At 44.3% G+C, this 17,007-nt stretch overlaps 1 protein-coding gene across 1 annotated transcript in view; it reads right to left on the reverse strand.

Annotated features, from left to right (window-relative positions):
- Positions 1 to 17,007, reverse strand: part of PMS1 (PMS1 homolog 1, mismatch repair system component) — a 90,043-nt gene that overhangs the window by 26,436 nt on the left and 46,600 nt on the right. The window contains exons 6-7 of the mRNA XM_054044402.1: positions 12,722 to 12,838; positions 2,198 to 2,320 (exon numbers count right to left, since the gene is read on the reverse strand). Of these exons, the coding sequence (XP_053900377.1) occupies positions 2,198 to 2,320; positions 12,722 to 12,838 (240 nt within the window). The remainder of the gene's footprint in view (positions 1 to 2,197; positions 2,321 to 12,721; positions 12,839 to 17,007) is intronic.

Below are 17,007 nucleotides of genomic sequence, written 5' to 3' on the forward strand. Positions count from 1 at the left end.
GTTAAGGATAAGGGTAAACTGCAGAACAAATCTTTTTAAATCATGCAGTTGTAATATACCCACATCACCCTCAAGTTCTGTTCTCAGCAACAAACTGAACTACAGTTGTATGATATATACAGGCCTGTCGATGGGGGGAGAGGGGAGGAAGGGCACAAGGGGGCAATTGCCCAGGGGCCTGGGCAATTTAAAAGGGCCCAAGGGCCCCCAGCCGCCACTGCAGGGCGCTTAGGCGTGCGAGATTGCTCCGGGCCCCGTGCTTTGGGGGGCCCCGCAGGCCGGTGTCGGTGGTCCTGGAAGTGACGTATTTGTCACTTCCGCCTTGGGCCCCCCCGAAGGACGGCCCTGGGGGCCAGAATTTCTGTTGGCGGGCCTGGAGATGTATCACTTTTTTCTTCCTTCTTAGGATAATAAAGTGTGAAACTAAAATCTCAGGCTTACATATTGTAGTTCAGGTACAACGATTATTTCAGCATAACTTGGAAAGATTTTTTTCTTAGTAGATACACTTTCACTTGTAGGGGGACCAGATCACTGACAGGAAATATCGGGACACGGGGGGGGGGGGGGGGGGGGGGGGGGGGGGGCAAAAAAATAAAAAAAAGCTGTTTTGCAGGTGCTGGGGGAATTAGCAGGCGGGGAAGGAGCCACTGGAGCGAGAGGCGCGGGGCTCCGGACCCCAGCAGCGGTGGGGGAGAGCGGCTCAGGGCCGCGTGAGTGGGCTCCTCGGCCTGCCCCGTAGGGGGATAGCGTCCCCACCCCGCACCAGCATGTTTCGCCGGCCGCCGCAGGCCAGTTAAGGAGCAGAGCCCTCCCTCCCCCCTCATCCTGGCTCCTCAGCTGAGCGGCATTCCTCCTCCCTCCAGGCTTGCAGCTGGAAAGCCTGGAGGGAGGGGGTGGTGGCCGGCTTCCAGTTCCTGGAGCTGGTGAGTAGGGACACCAGGGGGGCAGGCAAGGGGGCTGCTCCCCCAGGAGGACAAGGGGGGGGGCGCGCAGCTGAGGAGCCAGGACGAGGGGGGAGGGGCTGACTCGGCTCCTTACCTGGCCTGCGGCGGCTGGCGCAACATGCTGGCGCGGGGTGGGGACGCTACTCCCCTACAGGGGCAAGGAGCCGGCCGGGGTACCCCCCGAGCCAATAAACTTTACATGGCCACTTGTGCGGTCCCGAGCCGCTCTCCCCCACCGCTGCCGGGGTCTGGAGCCCCCCTGTCGCCCTCCTGGGGGGAGCAGCGCCCTTGCCAGCCCCCCTTGCCCGCCCGGTGCCCATACTCACCAGCTCCAGGAACTGGAAGCCGGCCACCACCCCCTCCCTCCAGGCTTGCCCCGCCATTACAGCAGCAAGCCTGGGAGGGAGGAGGAATGCTACATGCTTGGGGAAGAGGCGGGGATTTGGGGAGGGAGCCAATGGGGGATGGAGGGAGCGGAGTCGGGGGGGCGGGGGGGGACAAGAGCCCTTCCGGGAGGGCAAAATTTCTTGTTTATCCAGTGTCCCGACCACACATCGGTCGGGACGCGGGACAAACAAGCAAATATCGGAACAGTCTCGATAAAATCGGGATGGCTGGTCACCCCATTCACTTGTAACCCAAAGCTGTGTAAATAAAGCTTTTGTTATAAAATCTTGGTGAGGGAAGGGGAGGAATGCCACTGCCCCATTCTACCTCAGAAGACAGCTCAAAATAAGACACAAAAGTATTATTATTATTGTTGTTTATATGTATTACAGTAGCACCCAGACCAAACACCCCAATCAGGGATGGGTAAACATTATTCTGGGCACTACATAAACATGAAGTTTCTATCCAAACAAGCTTAAAGTCTAAATAAGATGGGAAGCACGGCCTGTGGGATATAGGAGGCAGAGGACTGATCTGACTTGACTCTTCGTAGAGGTTGTCAACCTGATTTCAGGTTGTGTTGAAGAAAGTTTCATATAACTTTGGGTCCCAAGTGAGAATTATTTGATTTTCTCCATCACAAAAAAAAGGGGGCTTTGATGTAGTCTTTAATTTTGTTCCCACAATCAACTGTAGTGCAAATAAGTGTTTAGATCCCTAAAGTACCCCATTTGTGTATGTATTTAGACTTTCAAAAGCTAACATTTGCACCTTCAATTAATTTACACCAGCTATCAATTGTGGGCAGAAAGTTAGAAACCTCTCTTTATTCTATTGAATTAGAAGTTGGGGTATGGTACCTTTAATATTTCCTTTTGATGTACTGGCCGATTGTTTATATAGATGAAACTCCTTTCTGAACTTGAAAGACTTGTCAAAGAATTGTCTGATTCAGGTTTTGGAAGAAATCCAGAGAGAAATACCTATAATTGTAAAACAAGTACAATGATCAATAAGAGAAGTCTCCCCACACATTTTATTTGTAAAGAAAACAGATAACTCAGATTAATTAGCTCAAGATTCAAATGATCCAAACATGCATTGCCTTTCAAAATTATCAGAAAAATCAATAAAAGAATTCTTTAAAAAGAGCTGAAATAGTTTATGTTTTGCCTCTATTCCTGTTGAATTTATTGAGAAATCCTAGGCCCAGATCCTGTGCTACACCAGAGCGCTACTCAGTGCAGCAGAGGGGGTGTTGACTGGGGCCTACAGAAGTGTCTTTACGCCATCTTTGCTCTCTCCCTTTCTAATCCTTGGAGCAGTCTCAAGGGCTATTCTGCAACAAGGAACTGTCGGAGCATGATGCCACCTTTGTGTTCGTCTGATACCTATGGTTGCCAGTTTGACCCCTGTACATTTTAGAGGCATCATTTCAATGACTGTTCCATAGGCAGGAATTGCTCTAAACACACCCTCTCCTGCTCTTGTCCACCCTCTACACTGGAGGAAACCAGGTGAGCGTAACATAAAGCAGGCTGTGTCAGTTCTCTGCTGGCCAGGGATTCCCCCACATTAGGACACCTCTGAAGTGGTTTTGTGTGGCCAGCAGCGCAAAGCAGCTTTAACAGAGGCCAGCATCTAGTCCCTCAGGTCAGTCTTACAAACTTATGAATATTCAATTCACTTTGCTGCATAGTTTTAAAGTGATATCAAATTTACGAAGTTTAAACAAGAAATCCTTGAGGCATTCTGATGCCTGTCTGAGGCATACGGATGTGTTCTTTTATGTGTTCTAGTCTCATTTTAAGATGCCAGCACATTCCTTGTGTTCTGCCTGGTAAAGCTAATGTTTGATAAAACACAGAACTCAGAGGATTGACAAATTATTAGTAATGGAATATGGGGTCCTTCACCCCTATCATCTCTAAGACATCAGTTCAAATTCAAGACAGACTCAACACACATTAATGTTGCTACCATGATACCTATACAGTAGCCTGTGTGAAACTGGTCTCCAGTCCAGTTCCAAATAGACATCATCCACATTGCAAAATCTTCTACAACAACTGGCATGCTAGTTGGCAGGTTCAGCAGAGAGGCCAGGGAATGAATGGACATGGGGATTAAGCCACTAACTCACTTCCTTGGGTTAGGGCTGAGGCACACTTGCAGGCAGACTGGGGAAACTTGATCTGCAATTGCCTCTCCTGTACCTGTTCTACCTGTAATGTGGGTGAAATAGTCAAACATGGAAGCCTAAAGTTAGGCACCTAAAATCAAAGTGGCCTGATTTCAAAGATGCTGAGCACCCATGACTCTCACTGACTTCAATAAGAGCTTTGTCAGGATACTGATATTGAACCAAAGCCCACTGGTTCCCTAGAGAGCACACCTAACCACTGTGCCATGGGGGGTGTGCTGAACCATCACCCCTGGTCAACACTAGTCACTGTCAGGATGCCAGTATTGAACTCAGACCCATCACACCCTTAGGCAACATCCCTAGAAGCTACACCACAACAGTGCACTATATTGCTGGCTCTGGTCTGCCTTTAGCCCACTTCAGCCACTGGCATTACAAGCTGTGAGTGCTCAGCACTTTTGAAAATCAGGCCAGTTTGATTTAGGTGCCTAACTTTTGGAACCAAGACTAAACATTTTGTCACAGCCTTTTTATTTACTTAAATCAAAGCTAATAAACATATGAAACAGAACAGATAATCCTTTGGCTTCAGTGTAACCCTTCGTGATTCCTGGTTAGCTACTTCACTTCAGCAAGCTATTCATTCCCCTAGCCCTGCAATGAACATTCTGTGCCACAGCTGGAGTGTTCTGGTCAGCAACGGTTATACACATAACTAAATGCCATTGGTCAAGTTAAAGAGGTGTCAGCTGTCTGTTGGACCATTATCAGGAAAAACAACTAGCTGCTCTCTTACATTTTATTCTGCAACTCTATCACAGACAATCTAAATGTCACTCTGTTTTACATTTCAGCTTCTTTTTAAAATTTTAAATGCTAGACACAAGTTAAGTCACTTCAAACAATAAAACTTTGCTAAACAAATGGACAACATTAAAACACAACTGGAAGGCTCTAAAATCAGGCAGTTAAGAAGTTGCCATATTCAGACTTAGTTGACTGTTACTAACTGTTTAAAACTATTTGGGAAGTCAGCATGCACTGTAACAGAGTTAATGAGTGAAGATTTCTAAAACTGGATTGCACTGGTAAAATTGTTATCTATTAAATAATCACACTTATAATACAAAGTTTTAGAAAAAATAGATAAGCAAGGAATCTTGATTTTAAGTTAAACCAGTTGTTTAAAAGTATCAGAGGGGTAGCCGTGTTAGTCTGGATCTGTAAGGGCAGCGATGAGTCCTGTGGCACCTTATAGACTAACAGACATATTGGAGCATGAGCTTTCGTGGGTGAATACATGCATCCGACGAAGTGGGTATTCACCCACGAAAGTTCATGCTCCAATACGTTTGTTAGTCTAGAAGGCGCCACAGGACTCTCTGCTGCTTTTACAGTTGTTTAAAGTGACTTATGATTATTATAGGTGGGGTTTGTAGCCCCACTTCCCATTATATGACCCTTTTTTCAAGTTGCTTACAACTTTGCAAAACTTTAGCTGTTCGGGTTGAAATTTTCCATGCGTTGTATCTGACTTTTGGGGGAACATTTCACCTAAAATGGTTCAGCTCATTCAGAGATGAGAGGTAGGGAAAAACATATTTTTGAAAAATTATGGTGATCTCTTTTTTTAAGAAGCTCTAGCAACCCCATGCTTTGTGACTTTAAATTTGATGGGCGGAGTGGGTCTTTGTGTCAGGGATGTGCCTTTTGCAACCTCCACGAAAATTCACCCACATTTGCTCAAGTTAGAAGACTTTGGGGAAAAAAATCAGTTTGGACATGCTCAGGAGAGACTTGCTAGATCACAGCTTAATTCCCCAAAGATTTTGTCCACACTGGGCATCCTCCAGGTAAGGGCTGAGGAGGACTTTCCTTGCAACTGCAGTTCCCAACTGTTCTGGGTCATGCTGGGTCCAGATCCAGATCCAGTATCTGGACTGAGAGCAGGGAGCCTGCCTCTCCTGTGCTCTTAATACCCTGCTGACATCCAGGCAGCCATTGAAGTGGAAGGTGCCCGATGCAAAGACAGAGGGCACAAGAGCTGGACCTGGTGGGGGAGGGAACGCGGTAGAATGGGGCAAGGAACCTGGTGACAGGAGACTGAGGTAGTGGGAGAAAGGGAAACTGGGAGTTGATGGGGGAGACTGGGAACTAGTAAGGTGGGGAGGAGGTGATGGGGATAAGGAGAATGAGAACACAAGAAGCCATGTTGCAGAAGAAGAACTGGAGCAGGCTGGCAGAGATTGGAACAAAGAGCTTGGTGGAATATTGAGACTGAACAAGAGGCCCAGTGAGGGAGAGTGGGACTGGGAGCCAGTGGGGAATGTGAGCATGGGGATGCCTGGATTCGGGGTGGGCAGCACAGATCAGATGAGGAAATGGGAGAGGGGAACTAGGAATGGCTGGGTAAGGAGACTAGGACTGGGAGTCCAGAAGAGGAGACTAGGACTTGCTGGGCAATGAGACAGACTGGGATGAGTGGAGACAACAGGTTGGTAAGGAGAATGGAAATGGGACAAGGAGATGGAGCAGGGACAAGACAAGACTGGGACAAGGACAGGGACAGGTTGGAGGGAAAGGCAGAAGAATCTGTACCTACTAGAGTACACTTTCCTTCAGAGTCTGAAATGGAGTCCAAGAGTCCCGAGTCTCACAATTCCTCTAATGTAAGTAAACATATGTAAAACTCTTGGGCAAAGCTTATCATCCCCCTTTAGTGCTGGTCCACAGAGGATCTCAACCTATTACTACTATCAATTACTCTCTTAGCTCAAGTGGGAGGGGACGGTGAAGTGGATCCAAAGGTTCCAACCCTGCTGATGACCCATGTGGCTCTCAATATGATGCCACATGATAGAATCATAGAAATGTAGGGCTGGAAGGGACCTTGACAAGTCATCGAGGCAGGACCAAGTAAACCTAGATCATCCCTGTCAGGTGTTTGTCCAACCTGTTTTTAAAACCTCCAATGATGGGCAATCCACAATCTCAATTGGAAGGCTATTCCAGAACGTAACTACCCTTATAGTTAGAAAGTTTTTCCTAATATCTAACCTAAAGCTCCATTGCTGCAAATTAAGCTCATTACTTCTTGTCCTACCTTCAGTGGACATGGAGAATAATTGATCAAAATCCTCTTTATAACAGCCCTTTACGTATACGAAGACTTATCAGCCCCCCCCGTCTTCTTTTCTCAAGACTAAATATGCTCTTTTTTCACAGTCAGGTTTTCTACATTTTTTATCATTTTTGTGAGTCTCTACTGGACTCTCTCCAAGTTGTCCACATCTTTCCTAAAACGTAGTGCCCTGAACTGGACACAGTATGGCAGCCGAGGCCTCACCAGTACTGAATACAGCAGGACAATTACCTCCCAAGTCTTACATACAATGCTTCTGTTAATACACCCTAGAATATTAGCCTTTTTTACAACTGCATCACATTGTTGACTCATATTCAATTTATGATCCATTATAACCCCCAGATCCTTTCTCGCAATACTACCACTTAGCCAGTTATTCCAAATTTTGTAGCTGTACATTTGATTTGTCCTTCTCAAGTGTAATATTTTGCATTTGTCTTTATTGAATTTCATCTTGTTGAATTCAGATCAATTCTCCAATTTTTCAAATTTGTTTTGAATTCTAATCCTATCCTCCCAAGTGCTTTCAATTCCTCCTAGCCTGGTGTCATACACAAATTTTATAAGCATACTCTCCATTCCATTATCCAAATCATTAATGAATTACAGAATAGCGTCAGACTCAGGACAGACCTTTGCAAGACCCCACTATATATGCCCTCCCAGTTGATGAGTACTCTTTGAGTCTGGTCTTTCAACCAGGTGTGCATCTACCTTATAGTAATTTCATCTCTAGACCATATTTCCCTAGTTTTTTTTATGAGAATGTCCTGTGGAACTGTCTCAAAAGCCTTACTAAGATCAAGATATATCACATCTACTACTTCCCCCTTATTCACTAGGCCAGCAACCCTGTCAAAAAAGGAAATTTGTTCTTCACAAATTCACGCTGGCTATTCCTCATAACCTTATTATCCGACAGGTGTTCACAAACTGATTGTTTAATAATTTGTTCCAGTATCTTTCCAGGTATCGAAGTTAGGCTGATTGGTCTATAATTTCCTGGGTCCTCTTTGTTTCCTTTTTTAAAGATAGGTACTATGTTTGCCCTTCTCCAGTCTCAAGGACTTCATCCATCCTCTAGGAGTTCTTAGAGATAATTGCTAGCAGTTCCAAGATTGCTTCAGCCATTCCTTAAGTACTCTAGAATGAATGTCATCAGGCCCTGCCAACTTGAATACATCTAACTTATCTAAATATCCTTTAACCCGTTCTTTCCCTATCTTGACTTGCATTCATTCATGGAGAATTTGTTTTTTTCATTTTGCTTTTTAAACAATCTAGGAAATTATGCACCCACATCCACACAGTTAAAAGAATGTTAAGTTTGCAAAATGAAGCACTCAAAAGATAGGAAATGCCAGAATTAAGGTTGTCTGTGCAACCTTAATTCTGCCTTGTGTGTGTGTGTGTGTATTATGGTACAGTCTTCAATTACATGATCAAATGATATTTTTCCAAAAAGATGTTTGCCTCATTCAGTGCTCAGGTCAGATGAATCAGGATGGGGATGAATCAGAGTTGTATAATAAAGGAGCCTTGTCTGTGGGATTCTGCTTCATTTGTTGCAAAAGTTGGGAGGTGTGTACTGAATGAGGCAGGTAACTGCAGGAAGAGAAAGGACAGTCTCAGAGATAAGGCAGCTGAATTCTGCCCAGCAGAACTAAATTCTATCCCTGCCTCTGCTACAGAGTCCCTGTGTGATGTTAGGCAAGTCACTTAAACCAAACTAAGCAAAGGTGGTCGCTAATTGTGTGTTCCTCATTTTCTGGATGCCTGAATTAAGACCCTGGGGGGGATGATCTGTAGAAGTTCTGAGCAGTCATGGAAGATGGGAGACATTCCAGAAGACTGGAAAAGGACAAATATAGTGCCCATCTATAAAAAGGGAAATAAAGACAACCCAGGGAATTACAGACCAGTCAAGTTAACTTCTGTACCTGGAAAGATAATGGAGCAAATAATTAAGCAATCAATTTGCAAACACCTAGAAGATAATAAAGGTGATAAATAACAGTCAGCATGGATTTGTCATCATGTCAAACCAACCTGATAGCTTTCTTTGACAGGGTAACAAGCTTTGTGGATGGGGAGAAGCAGTAGATGTGGTATATCTTGACTTTAGTAAGACTTTGATAATGTCTCGCATGACCTTCTCATAAACAAACTAGGGAAATACAACCTAGATGGAGCTACTATAAAGTGAGTGCATAACTGGTTGGAAAATCATTCCCAGAGAGTAATCATCAGTGGTTCACAGTCATGCTGGAAGGGCATAACGAGTGGAGTCCTGCAGGGATCGGTTCTGGGTCCGGTTCTGTTCAATATCTTTATCAATGATTTAGATAATGGCATAGAGTACACTTATAAAGTCTGCGGACGATACCAAGTTGGGAGGGGTTGCAAGTGCTTTGGAAGATAGGATTAAAATTCAAAATGATCTGGACAAACTGGAGAAATGGTCTGAAGTAAATAGGACGAAATTCAATAAGGATAAATGCAAAGTACTCCACTTAGGAAGGAACAATCAGTTGTACACATACAAAATGGGAAATGACTGCCTAGGAAGGTGTACTGCGGAAAGGGATCTGGGGGTCATAGTGGATCACAAGCTAAATATGAGTCAACAGTGTAATGCTGTTACAAAAAAAGCAAACATCACTCTGGGATGTATTAGCAGGAGTATTGTAAGCAAGACATGAGAAGTAATTCTTCTGCTCTACTCTGCACTGATTAGGCCTCAACTGTAGTATTCTTCCAGTTGTGGCGCCACATTTCAGAAAAGATGTGGACAAATTTGAGAAAGTCCAGAGAAGAGCAACAAAAATGATTGAAGGTCTAGAAAACATGAGCTATGAGGGAAGACTGAAAAAACTGGGTTTGTTTAGTCTAGAGAAAAGAAGACTGAGGGAGGACATGATAACAGTTTTCAAGTACATAAAAGGTTGTTACAAGGAGGAGGGAGAAAAAATTTTCTTCTTAACCTCTGAGGATAGGACAAGAAGCAATTGGCTTAAATTGCAGCAAGAGCGGTTTAGATTGGACATTAGGAAAAACTTCCTGTCAGAGTGGTTAAGCACTGGAATAAATTGCCTAGGGAGGTGGTGGAATCTCCATCATTGGGGATTTTTAAGTGCAGTTGGACAAACACCTGTCAAGGATGGTCTAGATGAGGGGTCTCAAACACGCGGCCCGCGGGGTGATTTTCTGTGGCCCGCGAGCCCCTCGCAACCCCCCTGTCCTCCCCCAGTGTTTACCAGAGCTGTGGCCGGACGTGCACTGGGAGCAGGGCAGGCTCCCTGCCTGCCCTGCGCCGTTCCAGGAAGAGGCTGGAACGTGGGGAAGGGGGGGCGGAGGGGCTGTGTGTTTCTGTTGCTTGAGGCAGTGCCCCCAGCAGCTCCAATTGGCCGGGAACGGGCCAATGGTAGCTGCTGGAGGCGATGCCTCAAGCAACAGAAACACACAGCCCCTCCCCCACCTTCCAGCCTCTTGTGGGGGCAGGGCAGACAGGCAGGGAGCCTGCCCTGCCTCTGGTACGCGCCGAGCCAGATCCTGCCCCCTGAACCCCTCCTGCAGCCGAACCCCCTGCCCTGAGCTCCCTGCCGCACCCTGCACCCCGACCCCCTGCCTCACCCCTCACCCTTCCTGCATCCCAACCCACTGCCCTGAGCCCCATGCTGCACCCCTCCTGCACCCCAACCCCCTGCCGCACCCTGAACCCCTCCTGCACTCCGACCCCCTGCCCTGAGCCCCCTGCTGCACCCTGCACCCCGACCCCTGCCCTGAACCCCCTGCCTCACCCCGCATGCCTCCTGCACCCTGACCCCCTGCCCTGAGCACCCCGACCCCATCCTGAACCCCCTGCCACACCCCGCACTCCTCTTGCACCCCAACCCACTGCCCTGATCCCCCTGCCGCACCCTGCACCCCTCTTCCATCCCAACCCCTGCCCTGAGCCCCCTGCCGCACCCGACACTCCTCTTTCACCCCAACCCACTGCCCTGATCCCCCTGCCGCACCCTGCACCCCGATCCCCTGCCCTGAGCCCCCTGCCGCACCCTGCACCCTGACTGCTTGCTGTACCCCTCACCCCTCCTGCACCCCACACCCCAACTCCCAGCTCGGAGCCCCCACCACACCCCATATCCCTCCTGCCCCCCCTGGGCAGGGAGGGGGCAGAGTTGGGGTGGGGATTCGGGGAAGGGCAGGGGCGGGGCCTCATGGAAGGGGTGGAGAGGGGGCAAGGCTGAGGGCGGCGGTGGTCGGGGGGAGGTGTCAATTATGCGGCCCTTGGGCCAATGTACTAGTCCTCATGTGGCCCTCATGGTCATTTGAGTTTGAGACCCCGGTCTAGATAATACTTAGTCCTGCCTTGAGTGCAGAGGACTGGACTAGATGACCTCTCGAGGTCCCTTCCAGTTCTACAATTCATAGATGCAATGGAAGCTGTGCTTTGAACACATAATGTACTATATAATGCTAAATATTCTGGAAAATCAGATCCTGAGTATTTCAAATTGGGCACCCAAAATTGGTGGATACTTTTGACCTTAATGGCTCTATGCTTCAGTTCCCCATCTGCAAAATGGGAATAGTAATATCCCCACACCTCACGGGGTGTTGCAAAAATAAATAAATTAATATTCCTGAAGCACTCAAATCGTACAGCGATGAGCATCATAGAAAGCCAATGAGGAAATTAACAACTCAGCCTTTAGACCAGGGTTTGAATAGCGTAAAATATAAAAGGCATAGGGCCAACCACTGAACAATAAGGAGAAAACAAAATATTGAATAGCTGTTCCTTAAATGAGCATCATCCATTCTGTGCACTGAATGAGGCAGCAGTCTTGTGGAAAAAACAGCATGTGATCATGTAATTAAAACCTGTATTAAAATGCAGGGAACTGAATTAAGGTTGCACAGGCAACCTTAATTCTGGCATTTCCCAACTTCTAGGAAGCCTGAGCTTGGGCTCTCTTGCTCCTCCAACTTCTAACCAAGGCATATGCAATACCTCACTAATCTACCAGCTAGTGGTTTGAGGATTTGTCTGCCTAGGTGAACTCACATAGCTTCCACTTTCCCCTTCATTCCATTCCATTCCCTACTTATTGCCTCAGATTCCTCCCACATAAATGCTGAATGCCCACCACATACAACAAATATTGCATTTGCCAGTCAGAGTGGTTTCTTTGTAGTCCTGTTCCTATGCCAGCTGTTAGAGGAGAGCTCAAAATCTAAAGCAGTTTCATTTTCCTACTTCAATGTATATGAGGGTTTGCATAAGCTCAGTTTAAGCGTGACATCTGAATGAACAAACTAATAAAACAATATTCTTATGGACATGCTAAACAACCATTTTACTAGACAGATTATGCTTCAATTCTCTTTATGCTAGTCTAGTCAGCCTTTATAGCTGCAAGATAAAGAACAAAATTAACAATTACTAGACAACAGAGGAGCGAGTCATTCCTTTACGTGATATCTGAAACTAAATAGAGGATTTCTGAGTTAAAATATACCTCTGAAAATATTAGTAAGGTATCTCCTGCAAAGGAAGCAGCAATTGCAAAGCTCCCATTAACGTCAATATGAGCACAGTAAGATCAATGCAGAGCACTTCTGAAAATCGTACCCGTTAACTCCTTTAAATTTAGATTTAGGGGAAATTTTGCACATCTTCCTTTAAAAATAATTGTTGTTGTTTTTGTACAGATACCTCTAACTGCCCTTTTACAAATGTAGAGGACGTTTTGTATTGTAAGATCATGAGATGCCATGATAATGATCTGAAAGTATAGATAACTAAACAGGCCACCCACCTGCACATAGGCCATGTATCCTACACTAGAGAGTACACAGTAATCAGTAATTCTGCATTTGTCACAACTATGTTTGCTGCCATTTGATCACGAGTCCTGATTTGATGATTCTTGGAGAGCACTTTCAATCATCAAACCAATTAATTTTAGGGACTGAGCAGTAAAGGAATTAAATCAATTTTAGAAGCCTTTTCTTTTTAAATGCTGGGTTTGTTCTTTGTTGGTGGGTTTGTCATGGGGGCTGGGAGAAGAACGTTTAAAAATTTACCTCAGGATCTTCACAGCGATGTTGAAAAGGTACCATGCTGCCCATAACGGCAGTTCCCAGAACTGACATAAAGGACATTTTGTGATCTGACACCCTGGTCTTTTGCCAAATAACTGCCTGAAACAAAATGGCACAGAGTCAAATTTTTGACATTATATTTAAGTTTGTTGAACTCAAGTCATCTGCAACATTTCATGACTGAAAACATATATACACAATTGCACACTTATACAGGACATGTAACATTCTATACTTTGATCCTCTTGCATTCATAGCTTTAGTATGAACATACACGTGACAGTACTTTATGATATATCATCTAATAAAATCTTACTCCTAGTTTAAATAACGAACAAGAAAATGAAGGATTCTGTTCCCACATATATATTGATCCTGGATGTAACTTTAACTTACAAGGATTTCTGCAAGAATTGAAATTTGTGCAATTGCTGAAAAGTAATCAGCAAAAGAATATATTATGGATCCACTCCACCCTCACATACATACATGTAGTCAGTGGGTTTGTATGGTTGTAACCGTATCAGATTGGAGGTCCTAAAAATGCATCTTGCATATTCTTCATACTGGCTGGCATCATAATATAGGAGTTGTGATGCTCATAGTACCATGGCCAAAGTATAAATCACTGGCCTGGGAATCATTAGGTTAGATTTCTGTTCCTAAACTCAGTGTCTAACTATCACTCTCTCTGCTTTAGCTTCTTTATTTGTGTAAAGAAGGAAATTATGCTTGCTTACTCACACCTTTGTAAAGTGCTATACAATTGAGAACAATAAAAAAAGGCTATACTATTAATTATACACCTTGCTATGTTGGTGCAGGCCCCTAAATAGATAAGTTACACTGGATTTCAGATCCCAGAGAAGACAAGGTCCAAGACAGAAGTACAGACTTAGCTTTGAACCTCTTAGCTTTTGTCATTTTGTGCCAATGTTAACATACAACCTTGCATTTTAGTTAATCCCCTCTTTTTGGGCAAGTTAGAAGAAAAAATGGGTGGTATGTATTAAGTGCTTTTATTTATTTTTTTAAACTGCTCCTAGATACCTATGAGATTTAACATGAAAAATGCTGCTCCTGTTACCATCTATATTGTTCAGACACATATTCAGGTATTCAGGAGTTTAAGATATAGGTACATCTACATGAATTTAGTTTTTGGCAACCTGGGGTGTAAATCTACCCTACACTAGCCCACCATACACTAGCCATGTGGACCATGCTATGGCACAGTTCCCTAGTGTGTTTTAATCTACTCCTGTTTCAAAGTGGGAGAGATCAAAGCACACTAGAGAACTTTTAGTGCACAGCAGCAGGATCTATACAGACACTTAGCATGCAGCAAGCTAGTCTTTTTGGCAGGGCCCTTACCCTTTTTTTTGCCCTGGCCTTTTCCAGCGGCTGGATGGGCTTCCCCAGAATCAGAGGGGGCGAGGGACATAGCAGCAGTGGAGGTCACCCCGTTGCCCACCGCTGCCAGCGCCCCAGCGGGGGAGGTAGCAGGTGGTTCGACAGCGGCGGTAGAGGCTGGGGGAGTGACGGGGGGTCAGGTGGAGGAGGGGCAGCGGGGTCTGCCTGAGGGGTCCCACCCACCTTGTCCCCTGCCATAATGGGGGAGGGGGAACGACAAACACCGGTGGGGTAGATCGACATCCCAGCTTGCCACAAACTAAGTGTTTGTGTAAACAAATCCACAGATGAATGACTTAAACTACAATAGCTTGAGCTCCCTCAACCATTACAGTCTCTCAGCAAATATCTGTTACAGATATTATTGACATACCTTAGTTGAGGTTTTCAAAGTAAACTAGAGGATTTAGCCACACAACCCATGCTGAAATTAATGGGAATGGTCTGACTAAATCCCCTCTCCTAGTGAGCACTAAAAATCTTTATAATTATACATAGACTTTAACCAGTACTTCATGTTGACTATAGGAATCAAATAGCTGCATCTAAGTGTATTTTAGTATGCAACATTCCCCAAGGGCTTCAGCATCTAAGCACAACAGGATAAATTAAGATAAAAAATGTTAGATTTAACCTGAAATTCGTTTGCATTACAATGCTGAATTTAAAGTGTCCTAATATGTGCAAGGAATCCAAGAAATACAAAGTGAGTTCATAGTATTCAAGTACCGGATGTGATTTACAAATATGATAATGGAGCAAAAAATATACCTACAACCTCAAGAAATATAATATGGAGCCTTAAAATCCCACCTGTCCTCCAAGTTATTTCCTTGCCTTGCAGGGTGCATTCCATTGAAGAACATTGAGTTCCTATAAAAATGATACTCACTTTCTGCACAACAGGTGGAATGTTCAGGCTGCAGGACTGCAGATACAGGAGACTACAATTGCTCCCCAATCTTTATTTCTTCTAATTACACATCAAACACATTGAACACTGTTTGTACTGCTGGACTTGCTACTTGAGTCTAACTCACTTAGAGTATAAGAATATAGTCATAGGGCCACTGTGACCATCACCTTCTCCTTCCACTGCAAGCTTGAAAAGCCCGGAATTTAGTGGTTCTGGTTCACTGGTGGTGGACATCAGGATGAGAAGAGCCACATTTCTAGGAGTTCCATAGGAGCTCCACTGAGGTTCCCACTGTGCTGCTGAATGGTGAGCACAGTAGACAGAGGGGCAACTGCTGCCTTGAGGATTTAGCAGCAGCTCTGAAGTGGTATTGCTGGTGCTTCATAGAGTGAGTAGTGGGGGAAGGAAATTCTTCCTCCCTGTACCTCTTTCTACTCCCTACCCCATAAACATCCTCAAAGCAGTGAGTTCCTCTTTAAAAAAAAACATATTTGTTACTGCTTCTATTTTGAGTTATAGCTACATTTTAAGTGATCAAAAGTGCCAAACGATTTATCTTTACTAGATATTATATTTCAAATGCGTGACCAAACTGAGAAAGATGCTTGTGACACAACTAATATAAACATCACACTGTTTATTTTAGCTTGTATTAATGTGATGCCACAGGTACAGATATAAATCCTAGCTGTTGATTAATGCAAGGATGTCATTACACTGCCTGACCTGCTGAATGGCTGAAAAAAGTTCATTTTAATAAACTGCCTTAAGAAAGCTATGGAACATAAGAACGTACTAAATGCAAACTCTGTAAAAGAGGAAATTGCTAATAATTTGGGGGCACATTTTTACTGATCCATTATTTCTTAAATGTCAGGATTAAAAGCTGTAGGCAAAACTCCTGAATCTAGTTACTAGAACACATTAGCTCAAAGTTCTTACATTGCAGAGGTCAGTCAACTAGTTAAACGTGCATATCGGGTAACCACACAACAGATTGGTTTAGATTCATTTTCAGAACTGGCTGCACACTATGAAACAACACGGCATGATACTTTAAAAATAACTGGTAATCTAAAGAATACATTATAAATTCAGTGACTCCACCAACAGGTTTTGAAAAAGAAGAAGAATCAAAGCTGTTAAGAAGAAATGCTACTTATATTTATTTTTGAAAGTGTCAGTACTTCCCAGTGAGTTTCCTGCAACAGTTGATTTTTATAACCTTGGTTTACAACCTGAAATTGTGCTAAAAATATATATACACACACCCCCTTATATTTTCTAGGTCACATAAGCCTGGTGTCTGTGATGAGCCAAGTAAGAATCTGACTCTAGTCAGTATGATGACACTGCAAAAACACCCTAATTAAAGATATATTATTACATACAGACCATCTTAGGTTTTGTTGGAGCTGACCAAATATATCCTGGCTCCCGCCCCATTTCATTGAGGGGCACTGCATGAATTAGAAGGCATAAAAAGCCATAACACATATAAATATCTATTTCACAGGCATAGATTAGTGTATTGACACAATCAGAGTTTGTGTATACAGTAGATACATTTTATATAATTATACCCACACACACGTCATTCAGACCATACATCTCTGTTGCTAAATTTTAGAGCACACATATATAGACCAAGATTATTCTTGGTCTTTTGAGCAGGTGCATAATAAGTGGAGGAAGAGTCCCTCATTTGCATCCCACAGCAGGAGCTGGGAACAATGCTTTTATGCTCCTGAAGAACAAGAGCTCTTCAGAGTCATCCTTTCCAAAGACAATAAGGAAGGTCATAGGGCCAAATCCTGCTCCTCAACCAGCCTTGTTTTTTAATACTCTGACCAGCAGCCATGTTAATACTTTTACCAGCATAATCGTGCTTGTTTACCAACAAAAGAGAAATCTAAATCTAATAGTCAAAACAGAGAAC

Source organism: Malaclemys terrapin, chromosome 11, assembly GCF_027887155.1.
Source record: "Malaclemys terrapin pileata isolate rMalTer1 chromosome 11, rMalTer1.hap1, whole genome shotgun sequence".
Classification (NCBI taxonomy): domain Eukaryota; kingdom Metazoa; phylum Chordata; order Testudines; family Emydidae; genus Malaclemys; species Malaclemys terrapin.